This window comes from Pongo abelii, chromosome 7 (genome assembly GCF_028885655.2).
Source record: "Pongo abelii isolate AG06213 chromosome 7, NHGRI_mPonAbe1-v2.0_pri, whole genome shotgun sequence".
Lineage (NCBI taxonomy): Eukaryota > Metazoa > Chordata > Mammalia > Primates > Hominidae > Pongo > Pongo abelii.
This window is the reverse complement of record NC_071992.2, coordinates 29,377,141-29,392,811: the sequence shown is the minus strand read 5'-3', so window position 1 is coordinate 29,392,811 and position 15,671 is coordinate 29,377,141. Positions and strand designations below refer to the sequence as shown.

General features: G+C 49.3%; 1 protein-coding gene across 6 annotated transcripts in view; it reads right to left on the bottom strand.

Annotated features, from left to right (window-relative positions):
- Nucleotides 1-1,435: 1,435 nt before the first annotated feature.
- Nucleotides 1,436-15,671, bottom strand: part of EPHX2 (epoxide hydrolase 2) — a 53,656-nt gene continuing 39,420 nt past the window's right edge. For all 6 annotated transcript variants that reach the window (XM_024250561.3, NM_001132336.1, XM_009243647.4 and 3 more), the window contains 7 exon segments: nucleotides 9,465-9,536; nucleotides 7,677-7,710; nucleotides 5,695-5,797; nucleotides 4,821-4,890; nucleotides 2,532-2,612; nucleotides 2,117-2,175; nucleotides 1,436-1,916 (listed from right to left, as the gene is read on the bottom strand). In XM_024250561.3, the coding sequence (XP_024106329.2) occupies nucleotides 1,838-1,916; nucleotides 2,117-2,175; nucleotides 2,532-2,612; nucleotides 4,821-4,890; nucleotides 5,695-5,797; nucleotides 7,677-7,710; nucleotides 9,465-9,536 (498 nt within the window). In that variant the 3' untranslated portion in view covers nucleotides 1,436-1,837.

Below are 15,671 nucleotides of genomic sequence, written 5' to 3'. Positions count from 1 at the left end.
CACTTCCTCCATGCCAAGCACTGTTCTAGAACTGTGTATAGCAACATACTTGATGCAACCACGCACGAGTTAGGTCCTATTAACGTCCCCTTTTTTCTAGATGAGGGAACTGGGGCACAGATATCCTTTTTCAAGGTCACACAGCGAGTATGCAGCAGACCGGAGGCCTAACCTAGGTGGTCTGGCTCCAGATTTAGAAAGGAGAACTTTTCTTTTTTTTTTTTTTGAGTCGGAGTCTCGCTGTGTTGCCCAGGCTGGAGTGCAGTGGCACGACGAGAACATTTTTTTTTTGGTAGAAAAAGCTCAGCCTTAGGAGCCAGAGAGCCTGCTTCTGAATCCAGGCTCTGCCCCCATCTAGCCAGGCAGTCCTGGGCAAATTATCTGAACCTCAGTTTCCCTCTCTGTTAAATGGGAAGGACTCTTTGGAAGGATGAGAGGTGTACATGGAAGACTCTAGGTGCACTAGGGCAGTGAAGAAATGCCAGCAGCCTCCATTTCAAACCTCCCCTGGCTTTCTCCCTATACACAGATACTCAGGCCCTCGTGGCCTGGCCAACTTATTCCCGTCATCATGCCAAACTCAGCTTGGAGGGACCACTTCCTCTCGCAAGTGCAGTGAGGCCACTGTGTGTGCATCTGTGAGCCCAATAACTATGCAAGGGGGGCAGGGAGAAAGGGCTCGAGACCCAGCCTATGGGCTTGGAGGAAGTGGCAGGAGGAACATTCCAGGCAAAGAATGGGTAAGTCGGGCAGAGGGTCAAGGAGGATCAGCACCTGCAAGTGTGCTGCTGGAGGGCGGTTAGGAATTGGAGGGTGATGGGGCTGGCTGGGGGTGGGCAGGGGCAGTGGGGGAGGCCCTGCAAGGTTCAGGGTCCAACGATATGAGCGGCAAGACCTGTGAGGAGGCTGCTCCAGGACTCTGGGGCCAGAAGCAGGACAGAGGAGAGACCACCGCAGGAGACCCATCAGTGAGACGGGCCCCTAACTGGATGTGACAGGAGGGAGGAGAGGGTAGAGGGAAAGATAGGGAGGAGAGGGCAGAGGGGAAGATGGGCTGGATCCGCCTGAGCCTCATGGCAGCTGCTGCTATGTAACTTTAAACTGATTACAATTCAATGAAATTTAGAATTCACTTCCTCGGCCTCACTAGCACATTTCAAATGCTCCAGGTGCGCATTTGTGCCTGAGCAAACTCTGCTAGGGAAGCCGGGAGAAAGGCAGGTGGCTATCTGTGGCCAGTGACTGCTCTAGGGGACAGAGCACAAGAGACCACTGCCATCCCCACAGGATTGTCTCCTGGCCAGCACGGCCTAGATCACGCAGCACCTTGGAGCCCAGAACAGGGCTCAGAAGCAGAAGGGAAGGGTTCATCCCCATGCCATGCATTCTCCCTGAACATTCACTCCACCTCTCCAAGAACAAAGACAGCCAGCAGCATAGTCATCTTAGCTTTATTGAGTAAGGCATCCTAATCTCTACTAAGATTCTTCTAAATGAACTGCTGATTTTTCTGCCAAACTATGGATTGGTCAGTCAAAGAGAAATCACCACCTGGCCACCCCATTCTGTACCCCCACAGGACACTAAGGGTTCTTAGAAATAAAGGGACGATGCATTCATGCCTGGAGAACTAATCACACATGATTTCTCTGGGATCTAAAATAATGTCAAATTTGATTCACTTTATGTAAAGAAAATCTTTTTTTTTTCCTGCAAACCCCTTCAGAACAATGCCGCCATCCATGAGAGATGTGTGTAAGGCCACCTCTATACTAAGAATCGTGCCCCAGCAGGTGGAAGGACGGCGCACCTGTTGAGCGTGGGTGCACGCTGCGTTCTACATCTTTGAGACCACCAGTGGGTTCCGGGCATCAGAATCCAGCCACTTAATGAGGATTTGATTCACCTCGGTGGGCCTGGGGGAAAGGGAGAAGTAAAAGAAAAAAAAAAGCCATTCACACTTATCTGTGCCTACCCAGCCAACTTGAAGGCAGAGGTGAGTGACATGAGTGGCTAAGCCAGGCCAAAGCCACCACAATGAAACGAGGAAAGCTTTTATGGAAGGTGAACAGGGGGCCCTGCTCTCCCCGACCCCAGGAGCCCCCAACCTCCTTACTTGTCCATCTGTGTCCAGTGCCCACAGTCCTCAATGTGTCCCCTTTTCAGGTGGGGAATCTGAAAGGAAACCCCAGGCAGAAAGGTAAATGGAAGAAGGCAGATGGGTGTGTCTCTGGCTAGTGCAATGGGCAATGGACGCCTTCTCTCTGCTCCCCGCGGGACACCCTGCCCAAACCCTGCATGATTTAGGAAGCGAATAATGAGTGAATGAGACCCCACATCCGTGCAGGGGAAAGGAAGGTACAGTCATGGTTGCTGCTTGCAAGTGGGGGACAGTGATGTTACTGATGAAGTGCTTCAACTGTGGTCCCATCCACATGACAAGGTGTATCTTCTGCTGCCGTCTTCCCTCTGAGCACCTGTGCCCTCTCCCGGGGTGCACTGATGACCCCTGTTCAGGGCCATTCCCTCACCCAGTCCTCCATGTGCTTGGACATCTGAGGAACGAGCACAAAGTCCTTCTCCGCCGTGACCATCAGGGCCGGAATCAGGATCTGGGGAGAGAACAGGAAACAGGAGTGGCCAGCACTCCACAAAGGAAGCCCTCCCTCCTCCCCTGAAAGACCCCTGCCCGCCACCCTGCTGTGGTCCTGACGTTGTATCTGCCAAACTTTGCACAACAGACTCGTGGTTATTACTGGAGATCTTTAAAATAAAAGCTTCAGCAGTGCAGAGGCCAATATGGGTTTTATGTGTGCAGACGTGTGTGAGTGAGAACGTGTGCTGAGCTGTGTGTAACTGGGAGAACCGATTTGACGGCACCAAGAGGGCAGAAGACACCCTTGAATGAAGATCAAGATTCCTCTTCTCTGAATTAAAAGATGCTTAAAAGGGGCGGCCAAGGTTCCAGAGAGAATGGGGGCAGCCACAATAGTTATCAATGTGACATGAATGGCAGCAAAGTAACTTCCAACCGCTGGCAGATGAGTTGAACACAGGGAGGCACGCACAGGAAGGCCAGGAAAGCCTCTGTGTTTTTTTCTTTGTTCTCACTCCACCATTACCCTAATTTCCAAGTAGCTTTGACCCATCCCTGGTTGAGGAACGTGCACTATTTTCATTTACACACAGAGTGATGGGTGTCTCTCCACACCCCTCCCTCCTTCCACAACCAGGAGCCAGGAGAAGGTCAAAAATGATTTTGTGGCTAAAATGAATCCTGAGACTTCTATGAGGTTTGTAAACTCTAGAATGTTCCAAGCTAAAATGCGAACTGGGCAGGGGGTGGCGGGGTGGGGGGCAGGCGGGATGGGAGGAGGTGGGGGAGGAGAGACGAAGATCTGGCCGGAAACTACAGAAGAGAGGCTGGGCGCAGTGGCTCACGCCTGTCATCCCAGCTCTTTGGGAGGCCAAGGTGGGTGGATTGCCTGAGCTCAGGAGTTTGAGACCACCCTGTGCAACGTGGTGAAACCCCGTCTCTACTAAAACACAAAAAATTAGCCAGGTGTGGTGGCGCACTCCTGTAATTTCAGCTGCTTGCGAGGCTGAGGCAGGAGAATCACTTGAACCCAGGGGGCACAGGTTGCAGTGAGCTGAGATTGTGCCATTGCACTCTAGCCTGGGCAACTAAGCAAGACTGTCACAAAAAAGAAACTGCAGAAGAGGAGGGTTTCTGACCTTAGCACCATTGGGATTCACCTTCCCAGTGCCTTTGTCAATATTTTCCTCCACGCTTTTGAGAGATTTCCTCTGTCCAACTGCAGTTTGGTCATTTTCATCAGTCATATGATGATAATGACAAGGAACACTAATGAAGCTACTAGGTTCCCAGTACTGCTTGTAACAGGTCATGTGCCTTCACCCATTTCATCCTTACACAGCTCTATGAGGGAGGCACTGTTCTTGCTACTTCCATATTGGAGAAGAAGCCACAGTGGATCAGAGGTGTTAAGTACCTTTCCCAGGGTCACACAGGGATTAGACTCAGCCCATGTGCTTCCTAGCCTGCTCTTAACCACGATGTTATATACTCTAGTGCCTCAAGACCTAATTTCGGGAGGTCAAGACCTGGTCTGTTTACGCACCATGTATCCCAGGGTCTGGCAGGAAGCCTGGCACGTAGCAGTGTGTTCACTTACAGAGTGAACCAACAAGGTAACCATGGCTACTGAGTGAGGTGATGAAGGCCTGGCTACCTGTGCAGTCACACTGGGGAACAGATTTCCCTTAGATTTTTAAATATTTTGAATGTAAACTGGGAACCTCCATTACTCCTTCTGCAGACCCAGAGATTGGAAACTCATCTTCTGCTTGACAAATGAGGAAACTGAGACTCAGAGACTGACTTGTGCAAGGTGACATAACCGGAGGCTAAAGTCACATCTCTGAGAGCACCTAACGCTCCTCCGGGCTGGGGGCTCCAGTATCCACATTGCTTCTGGGAGGTGCCCTGGGCCATCTGCAGCCCTGCCTTGGGGTACCACCAGGGAACCTGGGGATTCTGGATGAATGCTGCAGTTCCCTGGACACAACCCAGCTCCATCCCCAACGTCACCTTCTACCATCCCAAGGGAAGCACCAGCAAGAAAGATCCTAGGGAAACCCCTGAAGGGAGTCACTTCCCAAACCCCAAAGGGAAAGGAGGTGGCCAGCAGGTCTGTCCACGACCAGCTCTGGCCCAGGTCATATCAGCTAAGGCCAATGGGAAGCCCCGCGGGCGGGTCCTGGGGTGCGGAGGAGACTACATTGAACCTGGAACTCACCTTCCGTCCCAAGCTTTTGCAGGCCCACTTCCAGTTCCTTTCCATGTTTCGGTACCAGTTTAGAGGACCTCTGGGGAGAGATCAGAAAGTAAAAAGAGGGAGGCGGTAAGTAGACGGCTCTGCTACAGACACCAAGAGAAACCTGCTCTGCACAGCCAGTCATCCTGGGAAGAGCAAAGCCTCCTGCAGGGGCAAGAGAATAGAGCCCAGGACCCACGCCTTGCTGTCGGGCGCAGTTGCCTAGCTCTAGCAGCAAGGCCTTAGGACTCCACTGAGTGAGCTGGCAGCCTCTGGGTGGTCTTTTGGGACACACAGAAGCCGGCCCTACAGGACCCTCCAGGGAATGTCACCGTGTCTCCTTGGAGGCTGGGGAGGTTGCTGATGGTGGGGAACTTGGTTTAGCAGCCTCACCGTCCAGAGGCCACTCGCCTGCCCCAGGGAGTCCACTTGAGAGGAACATTGGTGGGTGGAGCAAAGATGCCCCCTCCTAATATGACATCGGGAAGTAGGGCAAATGCACCAAAATGTATGCACTTTTTGAGTTTATGTGGATTTTTATGTTTTTCTGAAGAAAGAGCCCAGAGTTGCCATCTGATTCTCCGAGGAGCCATGACTGAAAAGTAGTTAAAACCCTCTGCCCTATGGGGGCCCCATAAGCATAAGGAAGAACAAGCTGAGCTGTCCCAAACTAGAGCAGGCTGAGCACCATAAAGTAGTGAGCCTCCCGACACTGGAGGCATTGAAGCAGAGGCTGGCCTGGCACTAATGAGGGCTGTGGTGGAGGAGAACTGGGCCTCACCCTCCACCCTGAGGGCTGAAGATCCCTATCTGTCGATCATCTCTCATCTGTATCTGGGCCCTGTGCTCTCTTTACCTGAAACCAGACTTCTTGAACTGCTGCACATAGAACTGGATTTCCTCCTCAGTGACCATCCTGCTGAGGCTGGGCTCTTCTGGGCTACTTACAAAAAGTCCTCCTGCAAGAAAAGCCACTTGTTGACTTTCCCATTCCCGGGCCAGGTGTCTGCATTTTAAGGCTGGCACCTCATTGCTTCTCGCAGACCATCTGAACTTGCGCAAGGCCTTGTGAGCGCCTCCATCTTTTGTTCCCTTATCCTTTACCAGAGTGAGCCCATCTCCTCGAAAGCTCAAAGCTGTGATCTTACGGTCACACTGGAGCCTGATGTTCCCTCCCACCTAGCCACGACTTCACGGGCTATTATCACAGCTCCTGGACCAACCACAGTTGCCAGCTTTTTCAGGAACACAGCAGCTATATCCCAGACCCTGCCAGCCCCCAGCTCCTGCTCTCCCCTCGTCCAAACCTTTCCCAGCCAGCTTAACTGTGGCCCTTTGGAGATATCGTCAGAGATTCTTGGAATTTTCATAAGGATTTGCTCTGTTTTTCCTCTTAGGCAGGAAGAGAACCCAGGCCAGGTGGCTGCATCCTGTCACCTCCCGCGTGCTGCACAGACCCCCTGTGGTATCCCACTGTGGACTCCTATCTTGTCTTCAGGGTGCTGCACAGTCCCCCCAGAGGATGGCCTGTGATGACCCCTGGCAGCCCAGGGACCACTGCAATTTCACAGGGCACAGCCTCAATGCTGGTGCCTGAACAGGGCCCGTTGGCATTTTCAGATTCACGAAGACCCAGAGGCACAGGAACTGGTCATTCCAGGCTTTTGTGAGACACATCAAAGGGGTATGTGATGAGGATGTCACCCTGTGATGAAGCCACCCTGAGCCTCCCCGCCAGGCGGGTGCTCCAGACTCACTGTACCTCAGGGCCCCTCTGCGAGCATCCCAGCTGCTCTGCCTCCCGTGAGACGGTGGGCTCACTGAGGGTGGCCACCCTGCTTCGTGTGTCTGGATAGCTGAGCACGCAGCCCCGGCCTCATACCCAGCGTGTGCTCACAGCATTTGAGGAATGAATGAATGGGTGAATGAATGAGTGACAGACGGTGTGAAGGAATAAGGGAATGTGGGTGTGGGGGAGGGAAGGGAGATGTTCTTTGAACAGTGACAAGAGCATGGCCTGCAGGGTCAGAGGAGTTTAACCCCAGCTCAGTCACTTCAGACAAGTTACTTAACCCTCTGAGACCTGTTTTCCTCTTTGGAAATTAAAAATAGTAGCATTTTTCAGAATGCTTCGAGGACCACAAATAATTTGTCTAAAGGGGGTTAGTCCAGAGTTTTATACAGATGGTCAGCACGTGCCCAAACAAGTGACAGTGGTCATCATTATTCATAAAAATACAAGTGAATGATGTCAAGGCCACAGTGCTGCAGCAAAAATAAGGTCTTGTGGGAAGAGTGTTGGATCTAGGGGCCATGGGGATGAGCTCAAATCAAATCTCAACTCTGACCCTTCACTCATATCCAACCCAGGAGGGAGACAAGGATGAGCTCCAGGTGGGGGAATTGGAAACATGGCGCCTGGATGGAGAGGGGCCAGTGGACTGCAATGGAGGAGACCTGGGCAGGGGCCCCACCCCACTCCGCCTGCATACACCAGGTGACCCCCGTAGAGGTAAGCTCTCAATCCTGGGGTCCGTATCAGTAGAGGGTGGATTTTGCCCTGGACAAGCTCTAAGACTCCTCCAAGCTCTAAGACTCCTCCAAGCTCTTACTGTTTAAGATCTTGAAGCCACAGCTCCCTAGAGGGTAGGAACTCCAGGCTGTGTGCTCAGGCCTGGGGTTAGAGTCAGCCCTATGCATGCCGAGGGGACCCTGGTTGGGCAACTTAAAGTTCAGAGCTGGAGAGCTCAGGGCTTCTGCCCATAGCAGTCAGAGACAGAAACATCCCTTTAACATTCAGCTGGTTCCGGATATGGCTCTCCCAAGCATGTCTCTTACCCGCTTCACAGACTTTATGCATGGATAAAACACTCTGAAGGAAGAAAAGAAAAGAGTTACAAATGATGTCATGGGTGATACAAAGGAGATATGCTCATCTGAAAACCCTGTTATGACAAATGACCTCTGAGTACCATGCAGACTGTAACAAACATGTGGAACTCCCAAGAGAGCCAGGGACCCCCTCACAGGAGTCAAGTAAAGAGCAAGCTCACAACCAAAGCTCTGGGCTGAGACTGCCTCAGGGCCCTTGCAGACCTTGATAATACGAAGATCTAGGTTTATCAGCCAATGGAAGCAAGAAAAGAGACCTTGGCCTATGATTAGAAGTTGGAGATGTGATATTCCATGCCCCTCCATGGTAAATCCAGTAAATCTGGGGTCTCTGACATGCTATATCCTCAGTGAAAAAATTGATTAGAAAAAAAATCCCCTCATGATGATAAAGATGTTAAAGGAGTTCGTCTGTTTCAGCTTGGTACTAAGAGGAAACCAAAAGACACCCCCTTGGGAATTCATAGCTCTAGGCCTGCCTTCCCAAGTTCTTGGATTTGAGTTTGCGTTCTCTGCATGATGTGGAAACCCCCAAGGTGTGAAGTAAACAAGAACAATAACAACAATAACAACAAAGTGAGCCTGGGTTGGTAATGCCACCAGGATGCCTGGCAGAAGAAATCCTTAACCACTCAAGGGGTCATTTCCTCAAGCCCAATTGAAGCAGATGGGTACAGATTAAGTACTGCTGAAGATGAGCTTATAAACCAAATTACAAAACCCACAATCACACAACAAGGCCCCACAGCAAGAGGCAAAAAATGCAGCAAACAATAAAATATGACTCTCCAAAAACATCCAATAATAGAGTTTGCAAGAGGGAGAGAGAGAAAAAAGAGAGAATTAGAAATGAATATACTTAAAATAATTGAAAACATAAAAGGAACTGAAAAATAAGAATACAACAAGACTCTATCAAAAGAGATCAGAATGATTTGAAAAAGAACCAAATAAAACTTTCACAAATTAAAAAAAACTATTTATTGAAATTAAAACTTCAAAGACGGGTTAACTGCAGATCAGACACTGCAGTGTCCAGGACAATTAATTGGCTAAGACAATTAATGTACAGGAGGTTAGACCCGAGGCTGACTCACAAGCAATGACAGAAGTTTCTAAAAGAAAATAACCTAAAATTCTATACTCAGATAAATGATTCTTCAAGATTAAAATTAAGGTGTCTTCAGGCACCAAAATCTGAATTTACCACCAACAGACTCTTATTGAGAGAACTACTAAAGGGGATGCTTCAGGAAGAAAGAAACTGAACTCAATGCAAATGAGTGAGATGCAAGAACTGATCAGTAAAGAAAGTGGAAAATATGGGACAGTTTGAGCAGGCACTGACTGTATAAAACAACAATAGTGATGATGACTCCTAACACAAAAACAGGAGGGTGCAGGTTACAGAGTTAAAGGCTTCTAAACTCTGCTTCAAGAAGAGGGTTGGGGACATCAATTAATTTTGGACTTGGGTAAGCCAATTATGCATGTTAAAATGGTAATGGTAATAGCATAATTTCCAAGCCATCATTATTATAATCGTTCTCTGACCTTGTGTGTCAGCGAGGATGTAAATTTTCCCAGTAGAGTGGGGACCTCAATTACCCTGACTACAGAAATGAAAGAAAAGGAGGCCAGATTGCTACTCCTGGTCCCTGCCACACACTAGGTACCCTACTTCCTTCACAACTGCCCCCTCTTGTTCTTCTGCCCCCCGTCCCCACCCCTCACCTCATCGCTTGCTCTGAAGAGGCTTTTGAAAGTCCGACTCAGGTTCTGTTCCAGTTCAGCCTCAGCCACTCCCTAAAACAATCAAGAAAGCAAAATGAAGGACCCCCTAGAAATTGTGGAAACTGTACCCCTCCTTCATCCGACTGAAAGCAAGAAGCCCCCTGTGTGCCATCCAGCCCAAGTTTCATCAGAATAGTATCCATTTGAATTTTCATCATAAAACATGTTTTTTAAAAACGTTAGCATAAAATACAAGATGCTAACTGTAGTTCCCCACGGGAGGCAGGTTTATAGATGCCGCTTTCTTTGTGTTTTTCAATATTCCTATAATGAGAAGGTACTACTTATAATAATCTCTTGAAAGGAATTGGGAGGGGGCTGGTAGAGGAATGGGTTGGAGGCTGACTGGTGGTAAGAAGAGAGGGGCTCCAAGGATTCTGAGAAACCAAGTGGAAAAGCCAAAAACTATATGCCAAATGCTCTTCCATCTAGGCATCTAAATTTCGCTATATTGAGGCCAGGAGTTTAAGAGCAGCCTGGGCAACATAGCGAGACCCCATCTTTACAAAGAAACTTAAACAATTTTTTTTTTTTTTGCTGTAGAAACTTCAAAACCAACTCCTTTGATTTGGGTCTTAATTGTTACAGACCATTAGATTGCCAATGGATTGTATTCCACAGACAGGGCAGCGAGGTTTCCACTGTTAAAGAGCTGGGACACATAGCCTTCCTGGTGACAAATGACCAGGTCCTTCCAGTTCTTGCGAGCAGTATGGCATTTAATTACCCAGTTGACACACAGTTCTCTGGCTGTTCCCAGGTCTCTGGCTTGTGTATGGTGGGAATTCTCTGACCTGAACTTGCTTCATGAGCTCCACAGACACTGAGCTCCTTCTCTGGCAAACTGGACCAAGAGACGCCAATGTATAAAATAGGCTCCAGAACCTTCCTGGTGGACCAGAGGATGGGGGAGGGGCTTGGATGAGAACTAAAGTGAAGGGTCCAGGTCACTGAATGTCGTGTGCTGAGGGCTGGGGAGGAGATTCCTACTGGAGACTCAGGGTGTGGAGTCTTCCTCTCCCGCTTCCCTTCTCCTTCCTACCCCAACCACCTCCAGGAGTACTTCAGCAAAGCAGACACCAAGAACGGGGCATGGCTGGAAGGTGACGAGAGATCCATCCATGGATCCTACTGTCCTAGTGGGGGTAGCCTGGTTCATGGCTTTTTGGAGCACAAGAGGACAATTTTAATTCAAGCTGTCGTTTCCAGAAGTTGAAAGACCGTGGACCTGAAAGCTGTTCCAGACGTAGTTTAGGAGAAAACAGCTGTCTGGGAGGGAGAGATCCACTAGGGGCAACCACTCAGAAATAATAAAAATCTTGGCCGGGCGCAGTGGTTCACGCTGTAATCCCAGCAATTTGGGAGGCCAAGGCAGGCAGATCACCTGAGATCAGGAGTTCGAGACCGGCCTGGTCAATATGGTAAAACCCCGTCTCTACCAAAAATACAAAATTAGCTGGGCATGGTGGTGCACGCCTGTAATCCCAGCTACTCAGAGGCTGAGGCAGGAGAATCACTTGAACCCAGGAGGCAGAGGTCACAGTAAGCCAAGATCTCACCATTGCACTCCAGCCTGGGCAAAAAGAGCAAAACTCCGTCTCAAAAAAATATAAATAAATAAAAATAAAATAAAATATTTCTGTAACACAGCTGCTGCTGAGGGACTAGTGCTACCGAAGGGAATTAAGTGTGGCGATGCCAACTGACTCTCCTCTCCTTCCCTCTAACCACCCACCAGCACGCACCCAAACACCAGCTGAACTGGTCTGCAGGTGTTTTCTGAGTGGGCTTCCTACTTGCTGGCCTCCCTGGTTTAACACATTGTGACCTTCACCAAGAGCATGGACTTCAATCAGTTTGGCCTTCAACACCGGACCCAAACACTGCCTTCTCCGTGAGGTTCCACCTTTCCCACCACCAAGGGGTAACTCTGCTTTTCTTGGATCCTGCAGAGCCTTGAGTGTGCTCTCCTGGGATACCCTTAGTGGCAGGGACTCATCCTGTTCTCAGCAGCATCTGTGGCTGCCCCTTGAGACAGAGTCAGAGGACAGGAAGATTCTAAAGCCACATCCACAAAGCGTTCGTTCCAGTGACCTGCAGTCCTCAGTGCTTGCACATGTCAAGAGGTTACTTTTTTTATTTTTATTTTTTTTTAGATGAAGTCTTGCTCTGTTGGCCAGGCTGGAGTGCAGTTGCGCAATCTCGGCTCACTGCTGAGATGGGTTCAAGAGATTCTCTTGCCTCAGCCTCCCAAGTAGCTGGGATTACAGGGGCCCGCTACCATGCCCAGCTAATTTTTTTGTATTTTTAGTAGAGACAGGGTTTCATCATGTTGGTCAGGCTAGTCTCAAACTTCTGACCTCAAGTGATCCACCTGCCTCGGCCTCCCAAAGTCCTGGGATTACAGGCTTGAGCCACCACGCCCAGTGAGACGTTACTCTTTTTTGTTCTGCTCATCACTCCTCACGAGAGCTCTGGATCTGTGCAGTGGCAGCACAGAAGAAACGAAGACATTGATCATCCAGCAGCGCTGGACCTAGGGTTGGAGATTTTCTGATGAAAGCCATGTCTGCCTGTTAATGACAGTTCCCTCTGTTTTGTAAGATTCAATTATAATAGTATCAATGGCGGCCTTCTGCAACATGATGACGAATGCCACAGCGAGAAACAGCCATGGGAAGAAGCACATTTAAGTGATGGATGGAAGCCCTGGTCAGTTCTGTGTGTGTGGCTGTCGGTCATCATTCTTATTTACTGAGAGCAGGCCTCATCCCAGAAACAGCTGCTGTTCATGAGCTCGGGGTGCATTTCAGGGTTTGAAGGAACTCATGGAAGCCTGGACAGGGCTTTGCCTCAAATGACCCTTAAAAGGGCAAACGATGTCAAAAAGTCAGTAAAGAAAATCAAAGAAAGTCTGGGTGTGGTGGCACAAGCCTGTAATCCCAGCACTTTGGGAGGTCCAGGCAGGAGGACTGCTTGAGGCCAGGAGTGCGAGACCAGCCTGAGCAACAATAGAGACCCTGTCTCTACAAAAAATATTTTAAAAACCAGCTGGGCATGGTGTTGCATGCCTGTAGTCCCAGCTACTAGGGAGAGTGAGGCAGGAGGACTGATTGAGCCCAGGAAGTCAAGAATACAGTGAGCTATGATTGTGCCACTGCACTTCAACCTGGGCAACAGAGTGAGACTGTCTCTTTAAAAAAAAATCAGAGAGAAAAAAGGTAAATAAATCTGTTCACTCACATAAAAGTGCAGCAGAGCAACAGAAAGAATAGGATGAAGGTGGGAGCCAGAAAGGAGAGAAGATAACATTTGTCCTCTGCTTATGCACTTAGCTGAGACCTTCCGACTCTCTTTCATCTACAAAAGATAAGACTATATCTTTAAACCCTACAGACCAATGACAAATTTCCTGTCTGCCCTGGATAGGGGCTCCTCCTTCCGTGTTACTGTGCACAGAAGTTAAAGGATGGACTTTAGAATCCAATAAACACAGTTTCAAGCCCAAGTACTGACAGTTACTAGCTGGGGAACTTCTTTCCCTAGAGGCTCGGTTTCCTCATCTCTAAAATGAGGATTTTGTAAGGATTAAATGAGATAATGCCCATTTCTTACAATGCCTGACACGCAGGAGGTATGCCAATAAATATTAATATCATTATCTCCATTATTATTCTTATTTGTTTAGAGACAGGGTCTTGCTCTGTTGCCCAGGCTGGAGTGCAGTAGTGCAATCATGGCTTACTACAACCTCAAACTCCTGGACTCAAGTGATGCTCTCACTTCAGTCTTCTGAGGAGCTGGGATTACATGTGTGCACCACCATGTCTGGCTAACTTTTAAAACATTTTTGTAGAGATGAGGTCTGGCTACGTTGCCCAGGCTGGTCTCAAACTCCTGGCCAAGTGATCCTCCCACCTTGGCCTCCCAAAGTGCTGGAATTATAGGCGTGAGCCACTGCACCTGGCTGATTTTTTAAAATTTTAAATTAATATCTAATTAGGGCTCTTTAAATGATATCATCTTGGCTTTAGATTGGGCCCTAGATCTAATGACCTGTGTCCTTATGAGAGAAACAGGGAAATGGAGACATACAGAGACACAGAAGGGAGGATGCCACATGAAGACAGAGGCAGGGATGGGAGTGATGCGTCTACAAGCTGAGGAACACCAGGAATTGCAAGCAACGGCCAGGGGCTGGGAGACAGGCATGAAATGGACTCTCTCTTGGGAGCCCCCAGAAGGGACCAACCCTGCCGAGACCCTGATTTTGGACATCTAGCCTCAAGAACTGTTGAGAATTCACTTCTGTGGTTCCAACTCACAGCTTGTGGTACTTTGTTATGGCAGCCCCGGGAGTGGGAACACAAAAGGAGAAGCCCCTATCCAGAGCAGACACGAAATTCGTCATTGGTCTGTAGGATTTAAAGATGCGGTCTTACCTTTTGTAGATTAAAAAGAGTCAGAATGTCTCAGCTAAGCACATAAGCAGAGGACAAACGTTATCTTCTGTTATTTTCCTCCCATTTCTGGCCCCCAGCTTACACTAAAGCATGTCTCCAGGGAGTATCTCGATGTGGGGGCTGAGGAGAGAGGGTGAGGAGGGAAAGGGGCCAGGGTCTTCATTACCCTGGGCTCAAGGGGGCCAGGCACCGCCCCCAGGAGCAACAGGCAGCAGATGTGCCAACCGCAGGGTGGGGGTCTGGAGGGTCCCAGGATCCAAGGTGCCCTGGACTTCCCTCATCCTCTCAATTTACTTCCCATGTGTGTATTCAGCTCACTGTCAAGAGGAGCCCCCAGAAATGCAGGGCGCCACAAAGAAGATGGAGTTTTGTCTAGACTTTCCACTCAGCGCTGGTAGGGGCGGCGCTGCCAGTCACCTAATTTGCCAGGGAGGTGCCCCCACATTGGTGGGGGGCACAGGATTGCCTCCTGTGCTCAGCCCTCCTAACAGGGAGAGCTCCCCTTCACCATCCCAGGAGTTTCTTTTCTTTAATCTTCTCTTGTGTCCTTTCCAAGGTAGAGAACAGGTCTGCTGAGAGGCTGCACTTAATTGTGGCTATTGTGTTGTGGGTGAGACAATGGAGGCAGCTGTTGAAGCCAAATTACAGGTCCATGAAGCCCCCACTCATCCCTCCCGCCCTTTACAATTAATACCAAAGGACGCCATCCAGGAGGGGAAGTGGAGCCTCCACTGGTCAGCAGGCTGGGCCAGTGACTCTGTTTCATGCTCCGTCTACCTTGACAAAAATGACTCCAATTCCTCTGGAAGTCTGCTCCAGTGTTCTCCAAGACAGGCCAGGAGAAACAGTGGGGTGGTTGTCCCTGAGGTCAAAAATGCCAGTGGCTGGAAGCATCCGAAATCTGGGCAGAGAGCAAACTGTTGACCTTTGACTCTCTGTGGTGTGGCTGGTCAGATGAGAGAGAGGTGGACAGCAAAGACTTAGGGAGCTCTACAGGGACCCAGGGCACTGGGGGCTGCCTGCCACATGCTGATGGTGCCAGCTCTTTCTGTCCATCACAGCACTGAGCTGGGCAGCCCATTTCACAGAGGAAGATGCTCAGGTCAGGGGCCTTAAGTGCCTCGTTGAAGATCAGGCTGATTATAAATGAGAACATCGGACTCCAAACCCCTCCATATTTGGTTCTTTTCACCACAACCTAACACAACACTGCCAATTTAAGACAATGAAAATAACCCTGCCAAGGGTTTCCTCCATAAAGGGCATAAAAATTAAAGTAACGGCCAGGCATAGTGGCTCACGCCTGCAATCCCAGCGCTTTGGGAGGCCGAGGCGGGCAAATCACCTGAGGTTGGGGTCCAAGACCAGCCTGACTAACATGGAGAAACCCCATTTCTACTAAAAATACAAAATTAGCTGTGCGTGGTGGTGCATGCCTGTAATCCCAGCTACTTGGGAGGCCGAGGCAGGAGAATCACTTGAACCCGGGAGTTGGAGGTTGTGGTGAGCTGAGATCATGCCATTGCACTCCAGCCTGGGCAACAAGAGCGAAACTCCATCTCAAAAATAAATAAATAAATAAAATTAAAGTAACAATGGTTAAAGCTTGGTGCATAAAGTAGCAAACAGTGGCACTTTCTTTTAAACTATATTATTCGGCTGTGAAAAACAATCAAAATACTGT